Below are 27,682 nucleotides of genomic sequence, written 5' to 3' on the forward strand. Positions count from 1 at the left end.
AAATGTTTATTTTTTATTTTTTAGTGTTTAACATCACTTTAATGAGAAAAAAAAGGGCTCCCTTCTGTGTACGGTGAGGCATGTTTCAATCTGACCGGCACCTGCTCAAGTAGCGGTGGGCCTGACTTAGGCAGCCTGCAGAGCTTCCGGTACTCTCTGAGGCAGTGCCACACGGCCTCGTCTCTCCCTGGCCATTGCCACAGCTTGTCATCCGTGCTGGTCCAGTGCTTATGGATTCCATCCACATGCCCCAGGGCAGGGCTGAACACAGAGAGCTCAGTCTTCCCAGAATCGCTGCGAGGCGCCCAGTTCTGTCTAGTGCTGGTGTCAGAGCTGTGATTCCTAGGCCAGGGGGCCCTTTTTTTTTGGGGCATTGGGACCATTTCTTGTGGGCCCAGAATCTTATGCTTCACAAATCTCTGCAACAAATGAAACAGATGAAAGTTATGATTTATTAAAAGTATAAGAATATTGATTTACCACTTAACCATATTTTTGGTGCACATTACCATTTCAAGCACATAGCTTTTTATTTTAAAAAAATGGCTGTATCATTATGTGTCAGGAAAAGTTACTGACAGTTCTTTTAGCATATAGTACTTTTTATTTTAAAGTCTTGAGTTTTTTCAAGAACACTGAAATATCTACAGGGAAATGGGTCTTCATAATTTTGCTTCAAACAAAAGTTTAAAAATTTTTCTAGGATATGGATAAATGTTATTTTTGATCATTATTGTTAAAATAAATTAAACATATCTATCTTTTATTTATAAGAGCAGTTTTAGAAATTTCTTCCCTGGGACTATTCCAAGGATTTTGTGGTCTAATAAAATTTTATCACACAAAACTAAGATCTGTAGATTATTTGCTTCTTTGTGTTTTGAGATATGTTGATAAATTGTATGTTAAAAGGAATATTATTGTAAAGGAAATTGTTTCAAGGAAATACAGCTGAGGCCCTTGTGACCAGAACCCAGACCAGTGAATGGACACATGTATAGTCATCTCCACAGAGAAGGTTAAAGGCTAAAATTGACAAGATTGCTCATTGGGTGCCATCTAGAGCTTTACTTCAAAGATGTTTGTTTAGGAATCCCATTCCTGGCACTGTTAGGGAACAGGTTAGAAGAAAAAATGAGTTCGTATTTTAGAAGGAGTTTCCATTTAAGTGCTGCTGGTATCCTTTCTTTCCATGCTGTAATCTGGAGTTATTCTGTCTCCTTCACTCCCTTTCTCCCTCTATTATCTTGCAAGTTATTCTGCATTAAAGAAAGACGGACAGAGACTTTCCACCTTGATGAAGAGAGGTGAAGTAGTAGAAGCAAAACCCGCCAGGCCAGTTACGGTATACAGCCTTTCCCTTCAGAAATTCCAGCCACCATTTTTCACATTAGGTAAGCTGGAAAACCTTGAAATCCTGTGTAGTTAGTTACATGTACTTTTATTTTGCATTTGGCTACTTTTGTGTAATTTAATGGATCCCTCATATGTTGGAGATTTTTAAAACTTGACTTTAAGTAAGGTTAGGATTTGTTAATATCTTTTTAATAACACATTTAATGAAAATACTGATAGCTACATGAAAGTTCAGAAATGCTGTTCTAAATGCTTTTCTTATTATCTTAGATATAAATATCTATATTTTGTAACATACCTATTATCTTATTATAAAGTTGGAAGTAACATACCTTAGATCTCTAACAGCAAAGAATAGGTAAAAGATACAGACTTTCAAAATTTTATATTTTGTGTTTTATTATCTTATGGATGCTTGTTCCTCCATTTTGGCTAGTACCTGGTAGTTTACATTCAGTTTTAAAATTTAGATTAATTTGCCCTTTTAAAATGAAACAGTTTTAGTTTTTGGACAAGAAATTCTAAGAGTGGAGTCATTATTTCTCTCCCTTCTTTGTTACCTGCAAGTTATTGCCTATGACCCTGACAATATGGAGATAATGGGTAAGGTAGAAGTGTTTTTGTAGATATGGGGTACATTTTAATTCAGGTAATCAATTGGAATATATCTATAGTCGATATTTGAAATAAATTTAAAAATCAAAGTGCTAGTTTCTATTGTTTGGAAATTTTATGATCTCTCAGTTGCAGAAAGTAGTACTGAAGCCATGAACATATACAAGCTGTAAAGAATCGAAAGCTGTAGTTCTAAATTCTCAGGCCTTAAGGTGATACTGCTTTTAATTTCACAGTGCCTAGTAACTAGGATTCCCTTTAGAGATAATTTCCCAGAACTGTTTTCCTCTATATTCTCTTGCTTTGCCATACTATTTAAATGTGTATTAGCTCCTGTAGAATGTGGGGGTTTTTTGTGCAGTTAAAAAATTAAGTCACTTTTTTCTTTAGTTTCCTGATTATAAAATATTTGACAAATAATGGGGAAAACATACTAAAAAATAACTCATTTCATGAAAATAAAGCAGTTGGGTTAGCATGGTAGATATTATCTATGAAAGGAAGAGAAGCTTGAATTTTTCTTTTTTTTTTAATATTTTATTTTTAATTATTTATTTCTAGGAGAGAGAGAGAGAGACAGCATGAGCAGGGGAGGATCAGAGAGAGAGGGAGTCACAGACTTTGAAACAGGCTCCAGGCTCTGGGCTGGCAGTCAGCAGAGAGCCCGATGGGGGCTCGAACCCACGAACCGTGAGATCATGACCTAATCGAAAGTCGGATGCTTAACCGACTAAGCCACCCAGGCACCCCGAGAAGCTTGAATTTTTCTGATTGCATTTTAGTTGTGAATACTTACTGTGTTCACTTATCTTGTAATAGGCCAAAAGAGTTGTCTTTTCACCAAAGTCAAATATAGTGCAAGAGTGATTATATACCTACTTTGATCCTAGTGCTCAGTTTTTATGTCAGCAGTGGTCCCCAACCTTGAACTTTGATTAATTCCCCTCAAGTGGCTTTATTTGTAGGACAAGACTATAAACCCCAGGAATATAGTCCTTTTGTGTGGAAATTCAGGATGTCTTGTAGATGAGTGAAAATAATCCAGAGCCCTGCTCTTAACCAATAAGCATGTAATATGCTGTGTTAAGATGTTTAGATATGCAGTCACTCTGGAACATTGTGTAAGCTTAGTTATTTTATGGTTTCTTCAGGAATATTTCCAAGAGAACATTTAAATAGACTCAGCTCTCCATGTAGTATATTTTCCCAAACATAATTAGTATCCCTGATAGGGGGTTTTTGTATTTTTTTGAGTGTATAAATCTGACAATATCTTAAAAATCTACAGCTTCTGATAGCAAAGCAGAGATGTCCAACTGTTTAAAACCGATTAAATGAACAGGGTGTACAGATCTGAAAATATTTTTTTAAATGTTCAGCTCCTAATAGCAAAGCTGAGATTTCTCACTATTTAAAACCTATTAAAGGAACAAGGCTAAAGTAATAACGTGGTGGGACTTGCCAGTTGTTTTAAAATGTGTTCACGAGTCTCTGCTGTTTGCTCTCCCCACACTCTGACTTTTCAATCTCACAAACACATATGCTGTTGGATGAATAATTTATGTTTTAGCGCATAAATATTTTATCACTCGATTGTTTGCATAGTGCATTTTTACATTTGTTTAGGGGCATCATTTCTATGTAAAGTGGATTTCATAGGAGGTTAGCAATTTACCATGTCACTGTTAACATTCCAGATGTTGAATGTGGAGGAGGTTTTTATATCAGAAGCTTGGTCAGTGACATTGGCAAAGGTAAGCATAAAGAAGAATTATGAATTATCATTTAGAGAGTAATACTCTTTTTTGATGGGAAGAGGGAATTTTCTATTTTTCATATCTCTGAGTGCCGGCCTTAGGGAACTGCTCTTGCTGCAGTCAGCTTCAAAAGCATCGTAGGTTTATGGCATACAATTATCAGCATCAGCAGCTGCAGTCAAATGCTTGTAACAGGAGAGGGAGAGAAAGAGAGGAACAGAAAATGAAGATAGGAATAATGAAGGCAAGAACCAACATTATTGCAAGTATAAGATATTTTAACTCAAATGGGATAAGATAGAAAGACAGGCCTTTCTAAAAGTTACTTTCATTGATGTAAGTAAGAGTTTAAAAAAACACAAAACAAAACAAAAAAACCTGGAAGCCTTAGTCCTACAAACAGCTAGAAAGTTGCAGCCCTGGCTCTGCCATTTCCTGGCAGTCGGCACAAGACAGGTCAGGTTAGGTTACCTCATCTGCAAAGGAGATTAATAGTTGCCTCATGGGCGTGCTGCATGGTTAAATAAGAAAAGTATGTGCAAGTTCCTTGCAGACTTTAAAGCAGTGTGTAAGGTAATACTGTTTTGCAGCTTCATCGTTTCTTAATCTCAAACCGCTTGGTTCTTAGATTAGATTATTACAGTTTTACATTTGGGGTGGTTTTGAGAGGTTTGGGTCAAGTTGTTCCATCATTTGAAAAATTATGATGACCGTGGAATACTGAATCGTTCACCCTGTGGCTTTTCTTTTCGCCTTCTGTTGCCGAAGAGCTGTCTTCCTGTGCCAACGTCCTCGAGCTGACCCGAACCAAACAGGGACCGTTTACACTTGAAGAGCACGCCCTTCCTGAAGACAGATGGACAATCGAGGACATTGCCCAGTCTCTGGAGCATTGCTCGTCTCTTCTCCCGGCAGACTTGGCACTTAAAAAGTCAAAACCCGAGGAGTCTAATGAACAAGTTTTGAGCTGTGAATATATAACCCTAAATGAGACAAAGGGAGAGGATACGATTAAGGCATCTTAAGATTGGCTTGGGATTGTCATCATTTCTTGGTTGACGTTGGAGTCCTGGGTACAGGATGGCAAGCTACGTGCAAAAGATGAACAACTGTTTCTTTTTTCCTCCCCGCATGGTTTTTTTTTTTTTTCCGCATGAAGAAAAATGTCCATCATTGACAGTTTCTATGGTGTACAATTTATCTGCTCTACATTATAAATAGCCTTGCAGTGACTCGTTCAGCTCTTTGCCTCACTGTGAAATGTTGTTTTAGGATGTTATTATGTTGTTTGATTGGATTCAGGAAAATCAACCCTCTGATTTTGATCTTTCTTCAGTCTTTTCCTGGAAACAGTTGAACACATTTTCAAATCAAAGAAAAAGAAACACAAGCTCTGTGTTTCTTTGGCGTCACAAAAGTGAATGTAAATTGGTGTTACTTTGACTTTACTTTGGCTTCCTAGTGGCTCTGTTGTATTGAAATTCTTATGTTTGAAAAGGCCATTATTTAACGTACATTTTGGAGTCTACAGTGATTAACATTTATTTGATAAGGCTTATACTTTACCAGGTAATAGCTGCTTGTTTAGCTCTTGGAAACTAATAAACTTTTACAATAAATATTTGTAAATAAACCCAATTATTGTTGCTACCACTAACAGTGTAACTAGAAGACTAAATATTTAGTTAAATTCCTGTCTACCATGAGCGCGAAGGACAGACAGCCTTATATTTTGGCAGCTACGTGATCCTTTCCTCATGATTTCGTCCACACAGTCAACCGCCCTGTACCAAGTTACTAAATAGCATAGTTTTTTAAAAGTAAGCTAAGGAATGGTCTTCAGTTTAAAATTTCTTTTGTCTATTTTTTAGTGTTTATTTATACTAGGGCATTAAGCCCTGTGATACTGTTGTATTTTTTTAGTTTGCTTTTTCAAATTATATTTATACACATTGAGATAGCCGCCCTGCATGTCCAGCTAATCTCTTCTGCTCTAAATATTTTGAAACAGTTATTCTCAAACATTTTCATTCACATAGTTTACTGAAAGTTCCCTAACCCTTTTTAACATCAATTTGTAAATGTCACAAAATGGTAAATTTCATATATAAGGAGTTTTGTTATGGGAAAGCAATATATTATACTGCCAGTCTTTGGAAGTGTCCAAATTCTGCTTCATTTATTCAGATAAATCTAGTTTTTAAAGGAAGAATAGTTTAAAATTTCATAAGTGAGGTGTTTCTAGATTTTTATGGATTCCCTTTCTTTTAAAAGTAGTTGCTTGTTTGCAAGCTCCAACTCAAAAATTCTAAATACGTAAAGTCATGGGCTTTTATTTGTAGTTAACTGAATATAAATTCAAAATAAAATTCAATATAAAAGGTTATATATGCTTCAGTGGAGCATTTTCATCACATCAACAACGTATTTTATATGAAAATATTAAAACTAATTCTGACACACAAAACTATAAGGAAAAGAGCTTGATATCTCAATACATTGACATAAAATACCAAACACACAAATTTGTAGGTCAAAAGCTGACAACTTGACTTGTGCCCCGCAGCCTGTCTCGCACGGAAGTGGCGGTGGCTGCCCCGATTACAGCGGGTCATCATGCATTGCCAGTTAAGGTCTAAACAGAGCGAAATTTAGGTTTTGGAAAACAATTGGGGCATTTCTGCTCTATTTCTCAACTTAAAAATTGCCATGTATAATTTACTGAAGGAGAGGAGAGATTATATCTTTTTTTAATATTAAAAGCATTGAAGAAAATTGCCAAATAGAAAAATTACCCACAATCCTCACCATCCTGATGCAGTGACTTCAGAACTTTAATTCTGTATTACCATTTCCCCTTCTCTGGTTTACAGAATTACAGTCTTAAGTCATAGATTTTCTACTCGACTATTTTTTCATGTTATCAGACTCTTTGTATTTAGTTTTGATAATTATTATTTTAATCAAAGGACTTCATATTCAGTTTATTTAAACCATTACCCGAATTCCTGAACCCTGAAGTTATTTTCAATTTTATCAGGATCAGTTCTTGGGAGTGGGATGATTAAGGGGAATAACAACACTTTTATGCCTCGTCATACATTCGCCTATTACTTTCCCAAAGAGTTAGAACATTTTACAGGGGCCCCATCTGAGTGTATCAGTTCATTAAAAGTTTACAGCTTTGGGTGGGGGGTTTATATGTTGTTGCTAATGTAGTAGATAAGAGTTCAAAATTGCTCTTATTTGCTTTTGTGTGACTTTTTTTGTATACTTTGTTCATTTATATAAGTAAATGTCTCAATGGTTTCTTTATACATTTGTATGAGTTATTTCTGCAGTAAATACTTGGTAGAAGTATTTTCATGGCATGTTGTCTTTTTAACTTCCCGTTCGTTTTTCATTTTTGCTAACTAAGTTTACTAATTTTAATAACTATTCCCCCTTTATAGTTGTCAGATTTATGAATATAGGAATAGTTAAAAGTATTTTCACTTTAAAACATTCTTAACTCTCATGTACAGCTGAAACTGATCAGAATTCTCTGAAAAGTTCAAGACTTACCGATAAATTTATTTTCTCCTGAGAGTCTAGTATTTAAGTACCGACTGTTTTGTTTTTTTCATTATGTAGTTCCAGGCCTAAAGTTTCATGACATGATAAAGTTGTTTCACTTGCAAGAAAAAGAACTTCCTGAAAATGTTTCAACCTGGAACATACCAAGTTACTTTTTACACTTTAGGTTTTTTATATTTCTGAAAAATATTTTTGTGTTAAGTCATCACAGTGGTCATAGGATTATTTTACATATGACTTTAAAATTCATGAGCATTAAAATAATACAAATTTTCTCTCTGCTTGAATTCAAAATCATAAAATTTGAAAAAGGAATCAACTCACATTTTCCTATACTTACTAGATCTTTTCTTCTTAAATACTTAAGTTAATACAAGCTACTGATCCATCATCAGAAATGATTCATTCTGTAAAAAAAAAAAAATAGGGCTTTATATCAGGTTTTCAGGGCATTTTATACTTCTCTGACCCATTTGAAATTTGTATCAGACTTAAAATGGGCACTTAGAGGTTCATTTATATGGTGAGTTGTTCTATTTCAAAGGAAGAAAGTAATTTACCTTCTATCATTATGTATATAATAGAGGAAATGTCATTGAAAAGGCACTCCAAAATGTTGAAAAAATTTAAAGAGGGGAATATAATAGTTTATGTATTGAAATCATTATGATGGCCTTGTAGTCGAATCTTGAGAAGACTTGTCCAGTTGAAACTGTTTCCTTACAATATGTGTGGACAGCCCTAGCCTGACCTAATCGTTAAGTATCATTTGTTAAACACTTACTACATGACATTGGAATCAATAATGCCTCATATTTTCAACTTGAGTTACATTCTCTTGATGAACAGAAATATTTCAGATTACTGTTATAAATGGGGATAGCAGGAAAGTTGAAGTCAGAATTTATTCTCTTGTTCTTCTTATCCATGACTCTTAAAATATAACAGTAGAATAGTTTCTGTCTCCACTATTAAGCAGCTTTTTGAACTAGGCAAATCACTTCAATCTTTTAGGGCCCTGGTTTTCTGTTCTTCGAAACAAAGGGGGCAGGCTAGTACTCTCTACGAACTTTTCCAGCTCTGAAATAGTAGGCTTCTGAGTACAAAATAAATGTGTATTTCTTCTGTTCAGAAGCCCATAATCCGAATTTTTGTATTGTTCACCAAATTCTCCATCTCTGAATATTGCATTGCTTCCATCCAGTTGTCGTATTAGATTTACGTCTCATCTTCTCATTTTGTTTTATGTATCTAATTACTCGTTCATATTTTCTGTCTCTACCCTTTGTGCTGTAGCTTGGGGAATTTCCTTGAATCTTTTCCACATAATGAATTCCTTGGGCTATTTTAGCTTACTGTTTAATGATTATTATAATTTTAGAAAATTTCTAGAATATCAACTTTTTTTCAAAATCTCTCTTATATGCTGTCTTAGTCTTTCATCAGGTTTTAATTTAAATACACATATTTAAATGCAGTTTAGTTTTTTAAATTAAACATTTTTTTGCTTATTCATTTTTGAGAGACAGAGTGTGAGTGTGGAGGGACAGAAAGAGAGAGAATGAGTTACAGAATCCAAAGCAGTCTTCAGGCTCCGAGCTGTCAGCACAGAGCCTGAGGCAGGGCTTGAACTCACAAACCGTGAGATCATGACCTGAGCCAAACTCGGATGCTCAACTGACTGGGCCACCCAGGTGCCCCTAAATACAGTTTAAATATGTAATTCTTTTTTTACTTTCACTGATAATATCTACTCAGAAAATTGCACATACCATAAATGTATAGGCTGATGAATTTTCACGAAGCAAACACATGTGTAACCAGCAACCAAATCGAGAAACAATATTAGCAGCCCACCAGAAGCCCTCTGAAATTCTCTTCCAGTCACTAGCCACTGACTCCCACCCTGCCACCAAGGGTAACCACTTCTAACACAGATTATTAATTTTCTTTTGTGCTTTATATATACAGAAGCATGCAACATCTACTCCAATATCTGGCTTCTTTAGCTCAAAATTAGATTTGTGAGATTCTGCCATCTTGTTGCCTATGGTTGTAGGTTATTTATTCTCATTGTTTAGTATTCCATTGTGTGAAAATACCGCCCTTTTTCCATTGTACTGAATGATGGGCACTTTATTAGCTTTCATTTTTGAGTATTTTTTTAGTATTCAGTTATATCACACACATTATGTCTCAGTTTTGGCTTCTTAGTTCTGCCTCTTTTAAAAAATGTTTTAGTGTTTGACATAGGATTTATGATCCACATCTTCAATTTATCACAAATTACCTTCATTACATCTATCATGTAGAAACTTTATAATAGTATGTTTCCATTTCTTACCTCTGGTCTTTTGTGCTGTTTTCATTCATCTACTTTAATATATAATATAAACCCTGTAATATATTGGGTTTTTGTTGCTGTTCTTTGATTTTACTTTATCACTTCAGACCATGGTTCAGCCAACTTTTTCTGTAAAAAAAACCTCAATTGTAAATATTTTAGAGTTTGCAGGCATATATGGTTTTTCTCTCGCAGCTACTTACCTTTGCCACTAGCATGAAAGCAGCCACAGACAATACACATAAATGATTTGTTTATGTTCCAATAAAGTATATTTACCCTCATGCTTTAGCTTGCTGACCACTGCTTTAGTCTGACAGTTATCTTTAGGATTAAAAATTGTGAAAAAAAAATATCGACCTATCTCCTAGTGTTCTTCATTTTTTTAATGTAGAACCAAATTTCTATCCGCTATCATACTCCTTCCTCCTGAGTAACTTCCTTTAATATGTCTTTTAGCACACGTCTAAGAGCAATGAATTCTCTCAGCTTCTGTTTTTCTCAAAAATGTTTATTTCATCTTCACTTTTGAAAGATATTTTTGCTGGGTATATACATCTGGGTTGGTTAACGTTTTTTCATTCAGCACTTAAATAGTGTCATTTAATTATCTTCTGACTTGTATAGTTTCTCTGTTGCCTATAAGGCTTTAGTTTTGGTTTTTAGCAGTTTGATTCTGACGTATCTAGGTGTGTTTTTCTTTGTATTTACCCTTTTGGGGGCTTCTGCATTTCTTGCATTTTGTTTTGTTTTCTTTCATAATTTTTGGAAAATTATCATTTTTGGAAAAATATTCTATTCCATGCTCTCTTTTTTCCTCCTGGGACTCAAATTATTGTTATATTCAATCATTCATTTAACATTGACACACTGCTCTTGGAAGCTCTGCTTTTTTAAAAAAATTTTTTTAGATTTCAGTTTGGGTAACTTCTAGTGACCTATCTTTAAGTTCACTGATACACCTGTTAAATTCTTCATCTGATAGTATGATTTTAATTCTAGTATTTTGAATTAGTTCTTTTTTCCTGGTTTTTCTCTCTCTACTAAACTTCCCTATCTGTTCATGCATGTTGTCTACCTTTTCCACTAGGTCCATTAACATATTAGTTATTTTAAATTTTTTTTCAATGTTTTATTTATTTCTAGGAGAGAGAGAGAGACAGCGTGAGCAGGGGAGGGTCAGAGAGAGAGGGAGTCACAGACAAAAACAGGCTCCAGGCTCTGAGCTGACAATCAGCACAGAGCCCGAAACGGGGCAAGAACCCACAAACAGCGAGAACATGACCTAAGCGAAAGTCGGACGCTTAACCGACTAAGCCACCCAGGCGCCCCAACATATTAGTTATTTTAAAGTCTTTGCCTGATAGTTCTAACATCTGGGTCATACCTTAGTCTAGTTCTGTTGATTGCTTTGTCACATAGTCTTTTTCTTTTCTGACTTGTGGGTGTGTTTCATATTTCTTCATTAAATGCCAAATACCATGCATAAAATAGACTGAGGTGAATACTATTTACATCTTGAAATGGACACACATCCTCTATCCAGCCAGTAGTGTGTGATGTGAGGGCAGTCTAATCAGTAGTTGAAATAGGTTGGGTTTGTTGTTATTCTTACCATCAATGTACGAGACTTCTAATTGCTGTGGGAGTGAGTAAGCTGCAGCTGTTTTATTTAGTGGGGGCGTGAATTGTGGGATGATTTTTCTCAGTTTTTCTCTGCACGCGCACATTTCAGCAAGTCCTTCATCTTGATGCCACAGAAGGAATGGGACTGATGCTTTTTCCCTCTCCCAGGGGTGAACTGCTGTTGCTGGTTACTCGGTGCGCTTCAAGGAAGTATTTCTTGGTTCTCTCACTCCAGCCTCAGTCTTGTGCTCCTGGACTTCAGGGGGGTGGGTTTTGTTTTGTTTTGTTTTTGTTTCTTTGCTTGTTTGTTTTTGTTTCTTGGTTGTTTTGTTTTGTTTTTTTAAGCAATTCTGCCCTTTCCCCAGTGGTAACAGGTCTCCACTTTGTATCAGTGCAGGATCTTGAGCCAAGTTCATTTTTTACTCTTCCTGCAGTGGCAGGCAGCGTCTGCTTCTGCCCTTCTACCAAAGCCAATGGATCGTTGCTTGGGCCTCTTTTCTCCCCTCAGAGGTTATGGGTTTTGCTTCATATAAGGGGAGGGTTCATGTAGTGGGTGGGTTCCATGCCTGTGTGCCACCCACAGGGTCTCTCTCAGGTCTCCTGCCCTGCCCTGCCCCCAATCTTTCTTATACTACACCAAGTGGAGACCCATGGAAAAGAACTAGAAAGTGACTTCTTTTGTGTCTGGAACTCTCCAAATCCCTACACGGTCACTCTTGGCCCTTCAAGAATTTATTACAATTTCAGTTGTTTCCCTCTTCTTTGATGATGACTGCCTCTTCTGTACTATGCTAAGAGTGAGACAACTCATGTTTCCCCATCTCTCATCAGAGGAGCTGGTCACCCCTTTGAGTTCATTTTGCCTCTCTGACGGACTTGAAAAGTTACCCAGCTTTTTCTTGCTATTAGGGTGGGGTTGACATTCCCTTACAGCTTTCCGTGTCCTCAGTGCTGGCATAACCCTAAATAATGCTTTTATATTGTCCTCAGCATTTGTAGCTGCAAGAGTTTTGAGGTTATTTTGTTCACTGTTTTTGCTAGAGACATAAATCTCCATATCTAAAGAGTAGTTAGGTGAACTTAAATGAGTGCAAAACTCTAATGTTGTAGTTAATTTATATCCTTAGAAAATAATCTGTCGATCATTGACTTATGGCAAAGCATTTAATAAATTAGCATTCATGTGTTTAAGGTGTTTGAAATCATTTGACTTTTGATTCTTCCATTATAGGTGAGAAAATTAGGACATAGAAAAGTGACTTTTCCCAACTCCACATTAATGCATTAGTAAGAACAGAACTTAGAGTCCAGATATCATAAGTCATTAATAATCTTTTGGCTCACAGAATTGACCATATTGTCTAAAGGTGACAAATGGGTGATTTTATTTTATATAAACATGTCAATTGTCAAATATTCATGAGTACTTTTGCATGGGAAAACAATATATAGCATACAAAAGAAGTCTTGAAGACATAGTCCACAACTTTAAGAAGCTTTCACTTACTTAGTTTACTTACTACATATAAAAAGAGAAGTAGGGTCCAATACCAATACCCATGAGTGCTAATGATGTTTAATGGAGCAATAATTAGTTTTGCAAACATCTGTTGATCTCCAAATGAGAACAGAGGAGAGAGATCACCTGTCTAGTGATTAGGATAGGTGCACTGAGTAGGAGGGCCTTGAACAATAGATCATATTCAAAGAGTTAAGAAAGGAGGGGAGAGTAGTTCCAGCAAAGAGGGCAGTGTACAAGGCCTATTCAGTCAGGGAAGAGAAGGTCCAGGTGGAGAAGAGCAGTTGAATTAAGATGTGGTTGGAAAGGCAGACTGGCGTTATGCCATTTGGAACCTTGAAAACCAGAAATGAGTAAAGCTCCAGAGGAGGGGCTGGTTTACACAGGCGCTTTATTTTAAGGAGATTAATTCGGCAGTGATGTGTGGCAAGAACTGAAGAGGTTGAAACAGGAAGCAGATAGCTCAGTTTGAATGGAGTCGGGTGCACTGATTCACGAATGAGACAATAAAAAACTCCGAACTAGAGCATCATCAGGTAATCTATGTTTGAATGGACAGTTTAAAGGAAAATTGACATTATTTAGTGACTTATTAGATAGTTGAGAGCCAGGGAATTGGAGGATAAAATGATTAGGAGTAGCCATCCAACAGTGCATCTGAAGGGAAGTAATCTGAATTTTTGTATAAGAGTAGCATTTTCTTGGGTGCTGGGTCATTGGTAGAGGTGTCTATGCAAATGACAGTTATTGTGCTTTGTTCCTTTTGAAACTGCTAATAGTTCCTCCCTAAGCAAAGAGCCTCCTAGAAAGAACCATGCCTTCTCACTTTCTCCAGTGCTTGGCACATATTAGGCTTGTTGAATTTGGTCTATAGTCAAGGATTCCCAATTCTTATTTGAAATATTAAATCATGCTCATGGTATCAGAACACAGGCTCTGATATTGTAGGTTTTCCAAGCTCTACTGCTTTTCACCAGCTATTAACCTTAGGCAAATTAATTCACTCTTCTGAGCTCCAGTTTCCTCATTTGTAAAGTGGGAATATTAATAGCGTCTGCTTCATAGACTTATGAAGTCTCAATTAGGTCATTCAAGTTAAGTGTTTAGTATAACTCTTAGAACTCAGTAAAGAGAAAACAGAAGCAAATGCCATATACCTGATTTATAAGAGAAAGATAAGCCTGAAATTCTTATGGTTTATGGATTCAAAGTAGACATTTCAACCATGCTTTATAAGATATTGTTTTGATAGGAAGAACTGAGCTGAAACGAAGAACTCCTTGCAACACAGATTATTAAATGGCACAATAGGCCATTGATGCAAGTAGAAAAAGCTGACAATATAGAAGTTTACCTCTCGTATATTAAGTGTACTAAAACATACTAAATATGTGTCTATATATCTACACACACAAACACACATGCCATTAAAGTCAATAAACCTTTTGCATTTCTATCATCATATTTGACCCTCAAATGGTCCGGTGAAGTGGGAGGTCTCAGTCTTGTCATTTAGGTGAAGAACTTGAAGTCGCGTTGAATACTAGGGGACTTGCCAAGAGCCTCATGGCCAGCGTGGCAGAGCTGGGTCTTTGCTCTTCTGGGTTCCAAAATGCTGTTTATATTACATCTGGAGAAAAGTGATCTGAAGCACAGATGTTTAGTGGGAGGAATGAAACACATGCTGTAATGCCAGAAAACAACTGGGCACAAAAGCAGAAAATAAGACATTTGTTTCTGTTATAATATGACAGAAAATAAGGCGCTTGTGGTTTGGGACTGAGCATTCAGAGAAGAAATGGGGAACGGGTTGATTTGGGTGACACTGCTCTTAGAACGCTGCATCTGGTTCTGGGCTACTCATTACTAGGCTTATGGAAACCAGCTGGACGGAGTTCAAAGCAAAGCTCCAAAATGATTAAGAGGCTGATGGCATTGATTCATAAGGAAAGATTAAAAGAATTAAATATGTATAGCTCAGCTAAGCAAAGATGAAGGAAAAGCAAGCTAAATGTATACAAATATCTGAGGTGTGTAAACATTAAAAAGGAAAAGTAATGATTTAGCATGATACATGACTATAATATGCAATAATAGGATGAAAATGTAAGCTCAGTATAAAGAAAAAATGCTTGATAATCGATTAAGGCTATCTGTGGCATAGCCTTTCCCTAGAGAAGCAATAGAAATCTCAACCCTTATGACTTCTAGAACTTTCCTGGAAACTGGTTATTAGAAGATGTTACAGCATTATTATTTAGTCAGGTGTAGTAATAGTACTGTGGTTATACAAGAAAGTGCCATTTTTAGGATTATTCTGAAATATAGGGGTAGAATAGCATGATATAAGAGATTTGACTGAAAACACTATAGCAAGGAAAAGAGGGAGGAAGAAAGAAAAGGAAGGAAGGAAGACAGGGAGGGAGGGAGAAAAAAGATCAAAGGGAAAGAGTAGATGAAGCAACTATGTCAAAGTGCTGATAACGTTGAATTTGAAGGAAAGCAATGTGTGAGTTCATTTTACTTTTTTTCTTTGCTTTTGTGTATGTTTGAAAACTTTCATAACAAAAATTTTAAATTCTGTTTTCCTGAACAAAACTCAGTAGTATATTAACCCCTGGCCTCCTTTACTAGACCTCCTTCTTGCCCCACAGGCAGGCAGACTTCTGGTTGACCAGGGCCTGCGATGTTGGAGTACATGTGTCTGTTCACCATCTTGCTCTGGTGCTGGAGACTGAGCTGGACTGAAGGACTCTAAAACTGTAGACAGTAAATCCAAGAAAATTATTAGAACTGTAGGCCTCTGTTTGTAGCCTCAGGAAGTAGAATTTCTAAGATGCAAAAACAGAGAGAGCTGGATTGTTGAACCATTAACTGACCTCTTCTGTCTCTTGTTCACGGAAAATACTGGCTATTGAGCAGAGGTCTACATGCCTTGGAGTGGCCAACTCGTATTCTCGTGAATAAAGAAACACTTTCCCTTTTGTTTGTTGAGTTTGAAAGGCAAGAAGAGGCATAGCTCATAAGGTAAAGTGAAAGATTTCAAACCTAGAAATCATCTATGAAGCAAAAATTTTTTCCTAAATTTTTATTTTTATTAGTATTTTTTTAACGTTTTCTTTAAAAATTTCTTAAAGAGAGAGACAGCATGAGCAGAAGAGGGTCAGAGAGAGAAGGAGACACAAAATCCGAAACAGGCTCCAGGCTCTGAGCTCGCTGTCAGCACAGAGCCCGACATAGGGCTAGAACCCATGAACTGTGAGATCATGAGCCAAAGTCGGACACTTAACCGACTGAGCCACCCAGGCACCCCTGAAGCAGAAATTAAAAAAAAATTTTTTTTTTAAACTGTCTTCTCTTATGTGGCTTCTCTAGGCCGATCTGATGTTTAGGGCCAGGGATTTAGGAAGCTTTTGGAATGCGTGCCCTCACTCTGCTTTTCTCTTTGTAGAGGAATATAAATATTTTATCTGAATTTCACTGGTGGCAATCAAGCATGAACACAGACCCAGTATTTGAGGACCTGTCATGTCTGACTTTTTCCAGAGTGCACAACTAGGCCAACAAATGGCAGCTGGAGTGAGGCTGATTCCAGCTCAGTGTAAAGATGGACCTTGTAACCACTGGGGCAGTATGACAATGAAGCAGAGGCTGAATGGTGGACACATTTGGTTGAGTTTATTCCATGACCAGACATCCTTTCTGCAGCCCAGAGTCACTGTCTTAGCTGGAGCCCTTATCATCTCTTCCCGGAGCTATTGAAATAGCGATTATTGGGTTTCCTCACCTCCAGTCGCTTCTGCCTTTATCCTCCACCTTCCCTCCAGAGTGGCCGTTCTGAAACACAGCTGATTGTGTGTCATTCCTCTGTTTAAACTCTTAGCACTCACAGAATAAAGTATGACAAGGACTTTATCTTATTTTTTTTTTACTATTTCCCAGGTGCTGCATACTTTGCCTGGCATGTAGACATTCTTCGATGAAGGTCTAATTAAATGCCCACAGCTTCAATGGCCCTCTCCCAGTTGCCTCTGTGACTTTGTACTTCATTTCTGCCCAGAAGGTGGTGGTTTCTCTTGTCCACCTAGCAGTTTTTTTAAGACTCAAGTTAGAGTTTATAGTAATGAAGTCTTTTTTGATGATCCAGTCAGAATTAATCAGTCCCCATCTCGGTTGCCATGGCACCTCATGTATATGTTCATTACTATACTTAGCACTCCATTTTAATCATACATTTACCTGTCCCCACCCCCACCCCCAACTGGGCTATTTGAGAGCACACACTATATTTTCGTCACTATTTCCCCAGTGCCTGGTACCTTCTAGGCACTCATTATCATCCAATAAACCGTGGGAGCTATGTTCCACATTGGAGAAGATGGTGGACACTTAACAAATGTGAGTGAATAAAGAGGCATTTATTTATTCAGCACATATTTACTGAACTGTTTCCTTTTTAACCAGGCTGCTTCCCTGTCCGTAGTTCAAGGAGAGCATATACACAGAGCCAGAGATCTAGCTGACCTCTAAGTTAACCTTGAGCCCATTGCTGGTCCTTAAAGTCCGCACCCCATCCCCCATTTCTGTCTCATAGGGACAGGACAATGGGTAATGCAGTGATAGGTATTTATTCCACTACCCTAAGCTGCCTCTCGGCTTTAAGGATCTATGAAACAAGATGATACGTAACTTATTCTAATTTGTGGTAGCATTGTTTGTTTCCTCTTTAAGGAGGAGGCGGGATTGGATTGTTTGTTTGGTTTCTTCTTCAATAAGAAGCATCTTAATAAAACTAATCTGGACATCTGTCCCATTTTCAAAAATTACAAGTTTTGATCATTGCTAAATTGTACAGATCCCCGTCTGTCTGCTCTGCATACATTTGCATTTATAAAAGCAGAGAGACTAAAAGACTTTCTAATGCAGTCCCCTAAATGCATGAAGTATTAGATTGCTTGCCCCCATTGGCTCATGCATTGCTAAGGGCTTAAAAGGATCATTGATTTGAATTATTTAATGTGTACAGCAAGTTGAGTTTCTTTCTTTTTTTTTTTTAAAGAAGCTTTGGGGACATTGCTTTAGTTTTTTTTAATGTTAAATCTCATTTTTCTTTGAAAATAAGAAGTTAAATTTGTATTCACATAAGCTCTCAAAGTGCCAGATATTCATTGTGTTCCTAAACCATCTAGGAAATGTTTGATTCTAATGAACATTACTGCTGGAAATTGGACTGAAATTGCTGGGCTGAAAATATAGTTATAACTACATGTTATTCTAATTTGTCATTTTTCCTTTTTTGGAGCTGATGCCAATGAACGAAAAGAGAGAGAGATCTTGTCTAATAAGAAACCATCATGGAGCTTTGTTGTTTTTAAAGTTTAAGCTGGTTTTGACTTAATTCAGTAAGCAGAGTCCTGGACTTTAAATGTTGAACATTTTTACTATGTAATTTAAGTTTTAGTTCCTATTGTTTTCGATGGTTTACTCTTTCCCTGTGGAAAGGCAGCTGTGTTATCTGCACAACTTGGGATGGTAACAGCTGGGTGAATGGATTTATTTTAGTTTGTGTTATGTTCACAAAGCTTGTCAAAAACCAAGCCTTGTTTGTGAGGTCTAGTGTGGCTCTCTATAACAAAGGAAAGGATTTTATTTAATCCATTTGTCAGGAAATTGCACAAGTGAAAAAAAAAAAGACAGAAGTCCATCCACATGAGGCAGTCAGGTGATGTGAAAAGTTTAGGTGGGGAGGCTAAGTCTGGGGTCACCATATACCTTATCATCTAAACCCAGAGAGTGAGAGGGGAACGCTAGATAATTAAGAGGTATTACTTGATCTACAACAGGTATAGACTGGGACCATCCAGGACAAACCAGATGCCATTGTCACCCTAACTGTGAAGCTTGCCACTGCCATTAAAGGTCTCATTTACCATGATATATAGCAAATTCTTCTGGGAATTCTAGGAGTTTTGGGAAGCCATTGATGTAGCTGTGTTTCAAGGACTGATGTGGTAGGAACTCTCTATTTTTTTATTTAAAAATTTTTAATTAAAAAAACTTTTTAATGTTTATTTTTGAGAGAGAGAGAGTGAGCGAGTGCAGGGGAGGGGCAGAGAGAGGGAGACACAGAATCCCAAACAGGCTCCTTGCTCTGAGCTATCAGCACAAAGCCTGATGTGGGGCTTGAACTCACAAGCAATGAGATCACGACCTGAGCCAAAATCAGATGCTTCACTGACTGAGTTGCCCAGGTGCCCCGGATATGGTAGGAATTCTAACTCATCAGGCAATGCAATACTTTCTGGATTCACAGAAGGTAAGGGGCATGTTAGGGCAGAAGACAACAACTGGGGCTTAACAAAAGGTGTAAACATTGTCTAATAAACCTGCTACAGCTGATGGTAGATTATTATTGGCTAAACATCCTTCTTTTTTTTTTTAATATTTTATTTATTTCTAGGAGAGAGAGAGACAGCATGAGCAGGGGAGGGTCAGAGAGAGAGGGAGACACAGACTGAAACAGACTCCAGGCTCTGAGCTGGCAGTCAGCACAGAGCCCGATGCGGGGCTCAAACCCATGAACCGCGAGATCATGACCTAAGCGAAAGTTGGACGCTTAACCGACTAAGCCACTCAGGCACCCCTAAACATCCTTCTTAATAAATCAAATGCACTTAGTACGTAGGAGGGCACAGAAATGGACTGCCTGCTGAGAGAGCTAGGATTTGGGTTGCCCAGGGCTTTGATTCCAGAATCAGAAACATTAGCCAAGGATATCAGCAAACGAAATATGTTCTCACCATTCTATGCCACGAGACGCAGCCCCTGTCCCATTTCCACCTACAGTCATCCCTTCTGAATTAATATACCTTAAAATAGCTGCAACTCCTCAAATCTGTAAGAACGGTGTATCCTGCTTGCCACACGTTTCTTTTTCCTGAAGGTTTCTGAGATATTTCAAGAATACATTAAATCTTTCAATTCAGCAAATATCAAGGGGACCTACTGTGTATAAGTGCTGTGTAAGGTGCTTCTAAGATACAAAGGGGAGAATGACCCCTGCCCTCACAGCATTTTTCTATAATACAACGAAATAAAGTGAATAAAAACATGATTATGACATAGCACATACCATGAACAAAGGACATACATTAAAGCTGGGTGTAGCAGTAAACATATTTGTAACATTAGTCTATAATAATTTTCTGCATGTTTGAAATATCTTATAATTGAAAAACATTTTGGGGCCCCTGACTGACTCATTTGGAAGAGCATATGCCTCTTGATCTCTTGAGTTTAAGCCCCATGTTGCGTATAGATAGAGATTACAGAGAGGCGAGGGGAAGGGAGGGGAGGGGAAGGGAGGGGAGATGAGACATCTTCAAAGGGATCTATATGCATGTAGTACCACGGAGATTTAGAGAACAGGGAAATCACATCTGGCTCTAAGGATCTGAGAGGACTTCCCTTTTCCTGCTTTACTCTATTCACTTTAACTGGAACTTGGCTTCTCTAAAACCTCTTTTATAAGAAGAGACTTCTTTCTCACACACCTATTCAATGGTAGGCAACCAAACACATGTTTTTTTGGATGCCCAGGACACGTTCCCTGTTGTTTGCTTAGCAGTCGTTGATGCCCTCTGCCTTTCTCTCTTAACCTTATCTGTGTCACCAGCATTCTGTTTTGGCACGTGGCTCGAGGGCAACCTTCCTGCTTGCTCCATGGCTTGCTAGGGGATCTGGGAACCTTGTTGCTCATCTTTCCATTGCACAACTCAGTCTAAGCTCCATACAGGTCTTGACTGCACTCCTGCCAGGAATTTCCTTCTCTCTCTTGCACAAGTCTGTTCTCTGCACAACTGGCGGAGGAGAGACTGGGGGAGAAACTGGTGTGGAAATGCAGAGGAGAGTACGACTGTGTTGTGCACACACTTGAGAAGTGTTAGATATTCATGAGTTGGTGGCCAGCTGAGTCTCAAGAGAGAGATGGGGTGGAAGAGCTGAGATTCTTGTGTATGACAGGTATTTAAAACAACGGGCTAGGATCAGGCCATCATTTAGGGAGCACATAGATGGAGAAGCTAAACAGTTTCAGAGTCTTCAGTCATTCCACGTCAGTCCAATGTAGTAGGAAGAACGCCCAGGGATAATGGAATCCCAAGAATCGAAGGGTAAAGTACTTCAAGGAGGGGCTGGTCAGTGCTGCTGAGGGAACTAGCAAGAGCAGCAGAGAGGCAGCCATTGGACTTGGAGAACTTGAGTTTATTAGTAATGTTGAAACTCCTCTAAAGTTATTTGCAATATTTGTTGGGTGTGTGCAAAAGAGACCAGAAAACCAACAAATTTGGGGTGCCTGGGTGGCTCAGTCAGTTGAGCATCCAACTTTTGATTTTGGGTGCAGGTTGTGATCCTAGGGTTGTGGGATCGAGCCTTGCAACCAGCTCCACGCTGAGTGTGCAGCCTGCTTGAGATTCTCTTTCTGTCTCTCTTGGCCCCTCCCCCCCCATGCATGCTCTCTCTCTCTAAAATAAAAAAGAAAAGAAAAACAGAAAAAAGAAAAACCAACAAATCCTTAGTGGGCAGTTCCTCCATGCCCAGCACTGTGTTACACCTATTTAAGTTCCACAGAAACCCTGGAAGTTCAATACCATAGTCCCCATCTGACAGAAGAAGACACTGAGACTCAGAAACGAAGTCGTTGGCCTAAGGTTACAGCTAATTAGTGCAGAGCTAGGATTCAAACCCAGGCAGCCTGACTGTAGAGCCTGTGCTCTTAATTATGAGACCGATGCTCACAGAAGACCATGGCATCTGATGACAGAGAGTGCGTGCACACTTCTCGACTAGAAAATTTGGATTTGTTCACACGGGAGTAAAAATGAAAGCAGTCAGAGCAGGTGAAATCAGAAAGGAGTGCAGGAGACATGGAGAGACATGCCAATAGCAGAGGCAGTGAGCTCATCCCTGCCTGGGGGCTAAACCCTTACAAGTATTATGTACAGATTAGAGACAGGTTTCTTAGAGTCTCTTAAAAACTCGCATCCCCTCTAATGAGCACAAGACTTTATGTCCTCCCTTGAATGTCCTTTCTAATTTAAGACATATTAAATATTGTGACTGAAATCAAGGCTGTGGGACAAAGTGCTGCTTTGGTTTCAAGTTCTACGCCCTCTCCCAGATTCTGACACGTATGTATACACAGACTGACGACACACACACACGGTATCTGTGATGCGGCCGGTGGGAGGAGAAAGTTGAACAGAATGAGCTGTTAAAGGCAGCGGCTGGCAGAGATGGAGAGAGATGAATGGGGACAGGACTTTGTAGGCAAAGCACCAGAGGTGAGCTGTCCAGTCCAAGGGGAGCGTGGCCCTCACTGTCAGATGCGGCAGAACAGGGTCCCCCCGGGTGCTGCCAAGTCCATGCCCAGCTCAGTACTAACACGACAGGGTCTGCTGCAGCTCCAGGAAAGGAGTGTTACAAGCAGAAAACTTGGTGGGGGGAACACATCTTCAGTGAACAACAACAAACTAAACCCCCGTATCCATTTTCTTGCTTTCCCGAGAGAGCTGATCATTAGAAATGCAGGTAACCTTGAGGAAGGAAGGAAAAACGCTGCCCTGAAGCCGGGCTCATTTTCAGCTGTCAGCGGAAAAATACAGTTCTGCACTTGTCTCCACCAAACCTCTCAGGCTTGGCCAGTGGTTGTTTTCCAGCTTCTTTCTGTTACCTTTGAAATCCAAACATTTTTCGATCTATCGTCTTCTGCTGCGTCAGCACTGAGCAAGCTAAGTGCAAGTTTGCACGGCCAAGATGCCACAGTCACTCACGCTGCCTGTGCAGATGGGCGATGTGCAACGGCCCCCGCAGACCCTGGACCAGAGTGGGGTCTTGAAGGGATGTGAGAATAGCCACGTTAAGTTGGTCTTGCCTTAAACTAATGGGCAAAAAGAGGCACGTGCCCCTCTGCTTGTGAGGGATAGGAACAATAATACATCGTTTTTTTTCTGTGTCAGTTTCTCACCTTGCCCTCATTTCATAGATGAAATCACATGTGCAGAACCGACTTTGCAATTTAGCTCTGAAGTCCAGAATGGCTACACAGGAGAGCACCGTGCCTTTTTATATACTGGTTCCCTGATGTGTTAAATCACCCAGAAAGCTGGAGGAAAATGCCCCCCTGCCTGGGCAGGTTCAAGAACAGTGCCTTCTGAAGGGTATTCCAACATTTTACAGTTGAAAGGATGTGGAAGATCTAGGAGTATTAATAATAACTATCATTATCTTTTTATTTTTAACCTCAGATGCAGGAAGTTGAGTTAATTACACTCCTCAGTTCATGGCACATTTTACGTTGTTAAGGTTTTCCAGCCCCTGGTTTGGTTTCATGCATTTATTCCTCGTGCTGTTCTCTCACTGACTGCTCGCCTGGCCATCTTGTCCCCGGTAATTGGTCTAATGCATGTGTATTTGTTTATTTGCATGTATTCTTGCAAATTGTGTAAACCTGTGATATCTACATAATACAGCTATGTCATATATCTTAGTCTTTCTTTATTCACTCAACTAGGTTTTTAAGATTATGCTTGTTGTTGTGTGTATTTCTAATCTATTGATTCTAATGGCTGCAGAATGCTCCATGACTTCTCTTTCTTCGTTGGGTGCTCACCACATGCAGGTTCAGTATTCAGCACTTCAGACGCATTATCTCATTTGATCTTCCGAACAACCCAGGAGCAACGACTGTAATTTTGGCAGTAATCCCAAATTGAGTGAAACAAGTCAGAATAACAATAGGGGATTCAGTATCGAGTGATATACTGGTGTACAAATAGCCAGGTGGTATTTGCTCAGCATACTCCGGGCCGTCTGTTCTAGTGGCTTCTTCCTACTCCATTGCGTGCAGGTCTTTAAATAAATACTGCTGCTTTCAGCTCAACTGTCATTCATTCTTCCCTTTCCAGTCATGTTCCTTTGGGTCAAAGAGCAAATGATTCTTTGGAATCACCTAGTACCCAAAGACAAAGGAGTTACACGGCATTGGGCATCTAGGTCCCTTCTCTTAGAAGAGACATTTTATGGGAGATCAAGGGTGGCCTTCGTGCCGTTTGAACTTTGTGTGCCCCACCCAGGCCCCAGCTTTCTGGTTCCAACAGGAATTTAGAGAACCTGAGTTTCAGAGCAGGAGCCACATCTCCAGCGGCCCAGGTGGGATGGAGATGCTGAGATGTGTCAGGGAGTGCTGCCTAACCAAACCAGTGCGAGAGGCTGGAAGCTCTAGGAATCACAAAAATGCAAACACCGATTCCTCTTCACGTACAATATAAACCCCTGTGAGGATATAGCTGAAGTGCTGGCCTCTGTGTTTCTATTCCTGCAGGAATCTGGTAGAGTAAATCTGCTCTTGTTCTTTTTAGAACTTTGTCAACAATTGCACTCATTGTACCACATCCAGTGAAACTCCCAAATCCCACTCCATGAATGTGCTCCAAAACCCATTATAGGGAGGTTTTATATTATTTATTTTCGCCATATGTGACAAAAGAGCTTGCTTTGGTGTTGACCTTCTTTGGAAAAGTATTGGATTACGCTTTCTCAGATCTTCTATTTTGTTTCTCAAGCCTCCATTTCTACGTATTCATTTTGGAAGCAGCACAGTTAAGTAAGATTTTCAACAATTGTGGACCTTTGGAATAGTCCTTGGTTCCTTTCTTACTCCTGCAAAAAATATAGTCGGTCCAGCTGATATGAGGTTTCTTTGAAATTATTCCTTTTTCTAACTCAGGATTTAGAGCACATGTCTAATTTGTATTGAGTAGTCTTCACTTCTTGTCATCAAGCTTCTGATGCCTTATTACCTTGCAGGTCTAATTGGCTAGTCTAATAAAGAGCTTCTAACAGATTCTTTTTCTAATAGGTCTTCTCTTTTGACTGCATGTCAGTATCAACTGTTAACTGGTTTGATCTTTTATAATACTCTGCACTGCACCCTGACTACTCCTCTCTTGCCGAAGGCAATGCACGGTATATAGTACAGGAAGATAGTGTGTGCACAACCAGCAAAAATTAGAAAGAAAGGGGCCCCTGTCTATGTCCATACCACCCTGAGGGCGCCCAACATTGTCTGATCTTGGAAGCTAAGCAGGGTCAGGAGTGGCTAGTACTTGGATGGGAGAAGGAAAGAGTCCCCTGTGGACTTGAGAAATGGATGAGAGGGTCACTGGACCTAGGTTCCAACAGGTCCTGAGGTGAAACAGATGTAGTTGTACCCGGGAAGCACAGAGGAGAGCTGGAAAAGAGGCCTGCTGAAGCTGGATGCCCATTGGGATGGAGGCGGCTTCCTGTAGAAAGCGGCCTTTGAGCTACCAGCTGATGGAAAAACCCTAGGTGAGCCCCTCTAGTTCTCTAAGGCATCTTTCCGCATCCACTCATTGGCATTGCAGCCTGACCCTCTTTAGGGACCCACAGTTGTCAGTTCTTCTCTGCAGAGCGGTTACACCAACATGGAACAGGGCTCCTAGGAAAGGACCGTCACCATCAGCTACTCAGAGACTGGATCATTCATTGGAAGGAATGGGCTACAACAAAGCAGTTTTCTTGAGAGGGGCTTCTGACTCCAGGGGCCCATGGATGTTTCCATTTTGGCCGGGCCTACTTTTCTCCTTCTCTTTCTTACAATCACAGTTTGGAGCACGACATGTACTGGAAAATTGTCCTTAAGACATAGAGATCTTTCCTAGCAAGAGGGAGACAGCAGATGGAAAGCTCATCTTCCTGTGGCAGATAGACTCTGACATCTGGAAAGATGTGAAACTTCTCCTGGCAACCAGCTTAACAGGAAAGACATATTTCCTTATTTCCTTCCTTCCTTCCTCCCTTCCTTCCTTTCCTCTTTCTGGGCTCTGCACCTTCAGAGCCTATTTTGACTATGCAGTGATTGCTGTCTCTCCCTCTTTATCAGAAATGGAAAGTCATGGAAACCACTTACCTTTTACTGTATGAAGTAAAAAGCTAAAAATTGATCATAAAAGTGAATGAAAATTAGGTAGATACTAAGAGCAATGGAAAGATACCTAGGTTCTCTTTTTTTAAAGTTTTTTTTTGAGAGAAAGAGAGCACGCATGAGGGGGAGGGGGGAGGGGGAAGGAGAGGGAGAGGGGGAGGGAGAGGGAATCTCAAGCAGGCTGTATGCAGTCAGCACAGAGCCCAACACAGGGCTCGATCTCCCAAACGGTGAGATCATGACCTAAGCTAAAATCAAGAGTTGGATGCTTAACTGACTGACCCACCCAGGTGCCCCCAAATACCTAATTCTTAATTAAAAACTGACAGGGATAAAAAAAGGGGAGAAAAGAGGAAAGAGGGAAACAAAACAATAATGTAGAGGACATATTTTTTGAAAAGCAACATCAGAGAAAACAGGTATTATTTGTACTCATGTATGTTTCTATGGAATAAAATTTATAGATCGATCTTTTCTGATCCTTTCTGACTAATCAGAGCTGTGAGTACAGTTAAGGGAAGATTCAAAGATACATAAAACCAGGGCAGGTGCTGAACCCTCCTGGAGTGGTTGCTCATCTCCTCCAAACAATTAAGAATTTTAGGCTCAACATTAATACAGTCAAGATACTATGAAGACAGAATTAGAGAAAGAGCAAGCAGGCAGATCACTGGCAGAACATTCAGGATTTCTTACCATTCATTCTCCAAAATCACAACGGTCTTATTTAAAGAGAAACTTTGTGCTATTAGAAATTTAAAATGGCAGCACCTGGGTGGCTCATTTGGTTAAACCTCCGACTTCAACTCAGGTCATGATCTCTTGGTTTGTGAGTTCGAGCCCCACATCAGGGTCTGTGCTCCCAGTTCAGAGCCTGGGGCCTGCTACAGATTCAGTGTGTCCCTCTCTCTTTGCCCCTCCTCTGCTCACGTTCTGTCTCTCTCTCAAAAATAAACATTTAAAATTTTTTTTTAAAGTTTAAAATGTATTCCTGAACCCATCTCCACCCTTCTAAATCCTTGCCAGTGTTGTGCACCAAAGGACCCCAATCCTAAGAAATGTTCAATCAAATTTCTGTAATGGAAAATACAAAATATTAAAACAGGCTACAAAGCTACAATAATTAAATCAGAACTGGTACAGAAATATGCCAGCAGACCAGTGAGGCAGACATCAAGTCCAGGAACAGACTCAAATAAAGTAATTTAAAGTAAAATAAAAGTAACATGGAGAACCAGTGGGAGAAAATTGATCATGCAATAATTGGTATTGAGATAATTGGCTGGTCACTGGGAAAGAAATAAATAAGCTTATTTCCTACCTCAGTTCTTATACTAAATAAATTAGAGATGTCTAAAAGATTTCTGCATATACTAAATATATTGAAAACGACTTTTTAGAGTATCTGCTGTAACCAACCGTGCCACTAATCAAATAAAGATGCAGAACTGTCAGGGCTCTTGGGTGGCTCAGTGGTTAAGCATCTGACTCTCAATTTTGGCTCAGGTTATTGTCTCATGGTTCATGGGTTCAAATCCTGACTCGGGCTCTGCACTGACAACACGAGCCTGCTCGGTATTCTCACTCTCCCTCTTTGCCCCTCCCTTGCATGCACTCTGTCTCTCAAAATAAATAAATAAGCTTAAAAAAAAAGATGCAGAACTGTCAAGCAGACCCGCTTTTCCACAGCATATTTTAAAAATAATTTTATTTTTAATAAATTCTGCATTGACTCCCTGAGAGAACATTAGTTACTATGGGACTTGGTTTATCAAATGATGAACTCAACCCTTCCATTCAATGTAGGAGCCCTTCATATTTAAAAAAAGAAGTGGACTAGTCCTTTTGGCCCCATGAAAACTAAACCTTACACCTAAAGCATCAAG

The 27,682-nt window shown here is 39.1% G+C and overlaps 1 protein-coding gene across 1 annotated transcript in view; it reads left to right on the plus strand.

Annotated features, from left to right (window-relative positions):
* TRUB1 (TruB pseudouridine synthase family member 1) overlaps positions 1-7,088 on the plus strand; it is a 37,311-nt gene extending 30,223 nt beyond the window's left edge. Inside the window, exons 6-8 of the mRNA XM_039237659.1 lie at positions 1,255-1,394; positions 3,669-3,725; positions 4,497-7,088. Of these exons, the coding sequence (XP_039093590.1) occupies positions 1,255-1,394; positions 3,669-3,725; positions 4,497-4,753 (454 nt within the window). The 3' untranslated portion in view covers positions 4,754-7,088. The remainder of the gene's footprint in view (positions 1-1,254; positions 1,395-3,668; positions 3,726-4,496) is intronic.
* Positions 7,089-27,682: the final 20,594 nt, after the last annotated feature.

This window comes from Hyaena hyaena, unplaced genomic scaffold (assembly GCF_003009895.1).
Source record: "Hyaena hyaena isolate Hyena2069 unplaced genomic scaffold, ASM300989v1 scaffold_128, whole genome shotgun sequence".
NCBI lineage: Eukaryota > Metazoa > Chordata > Mammalia > Carnivora > Hyaenidae > Hyaena > Hyaena hyaena.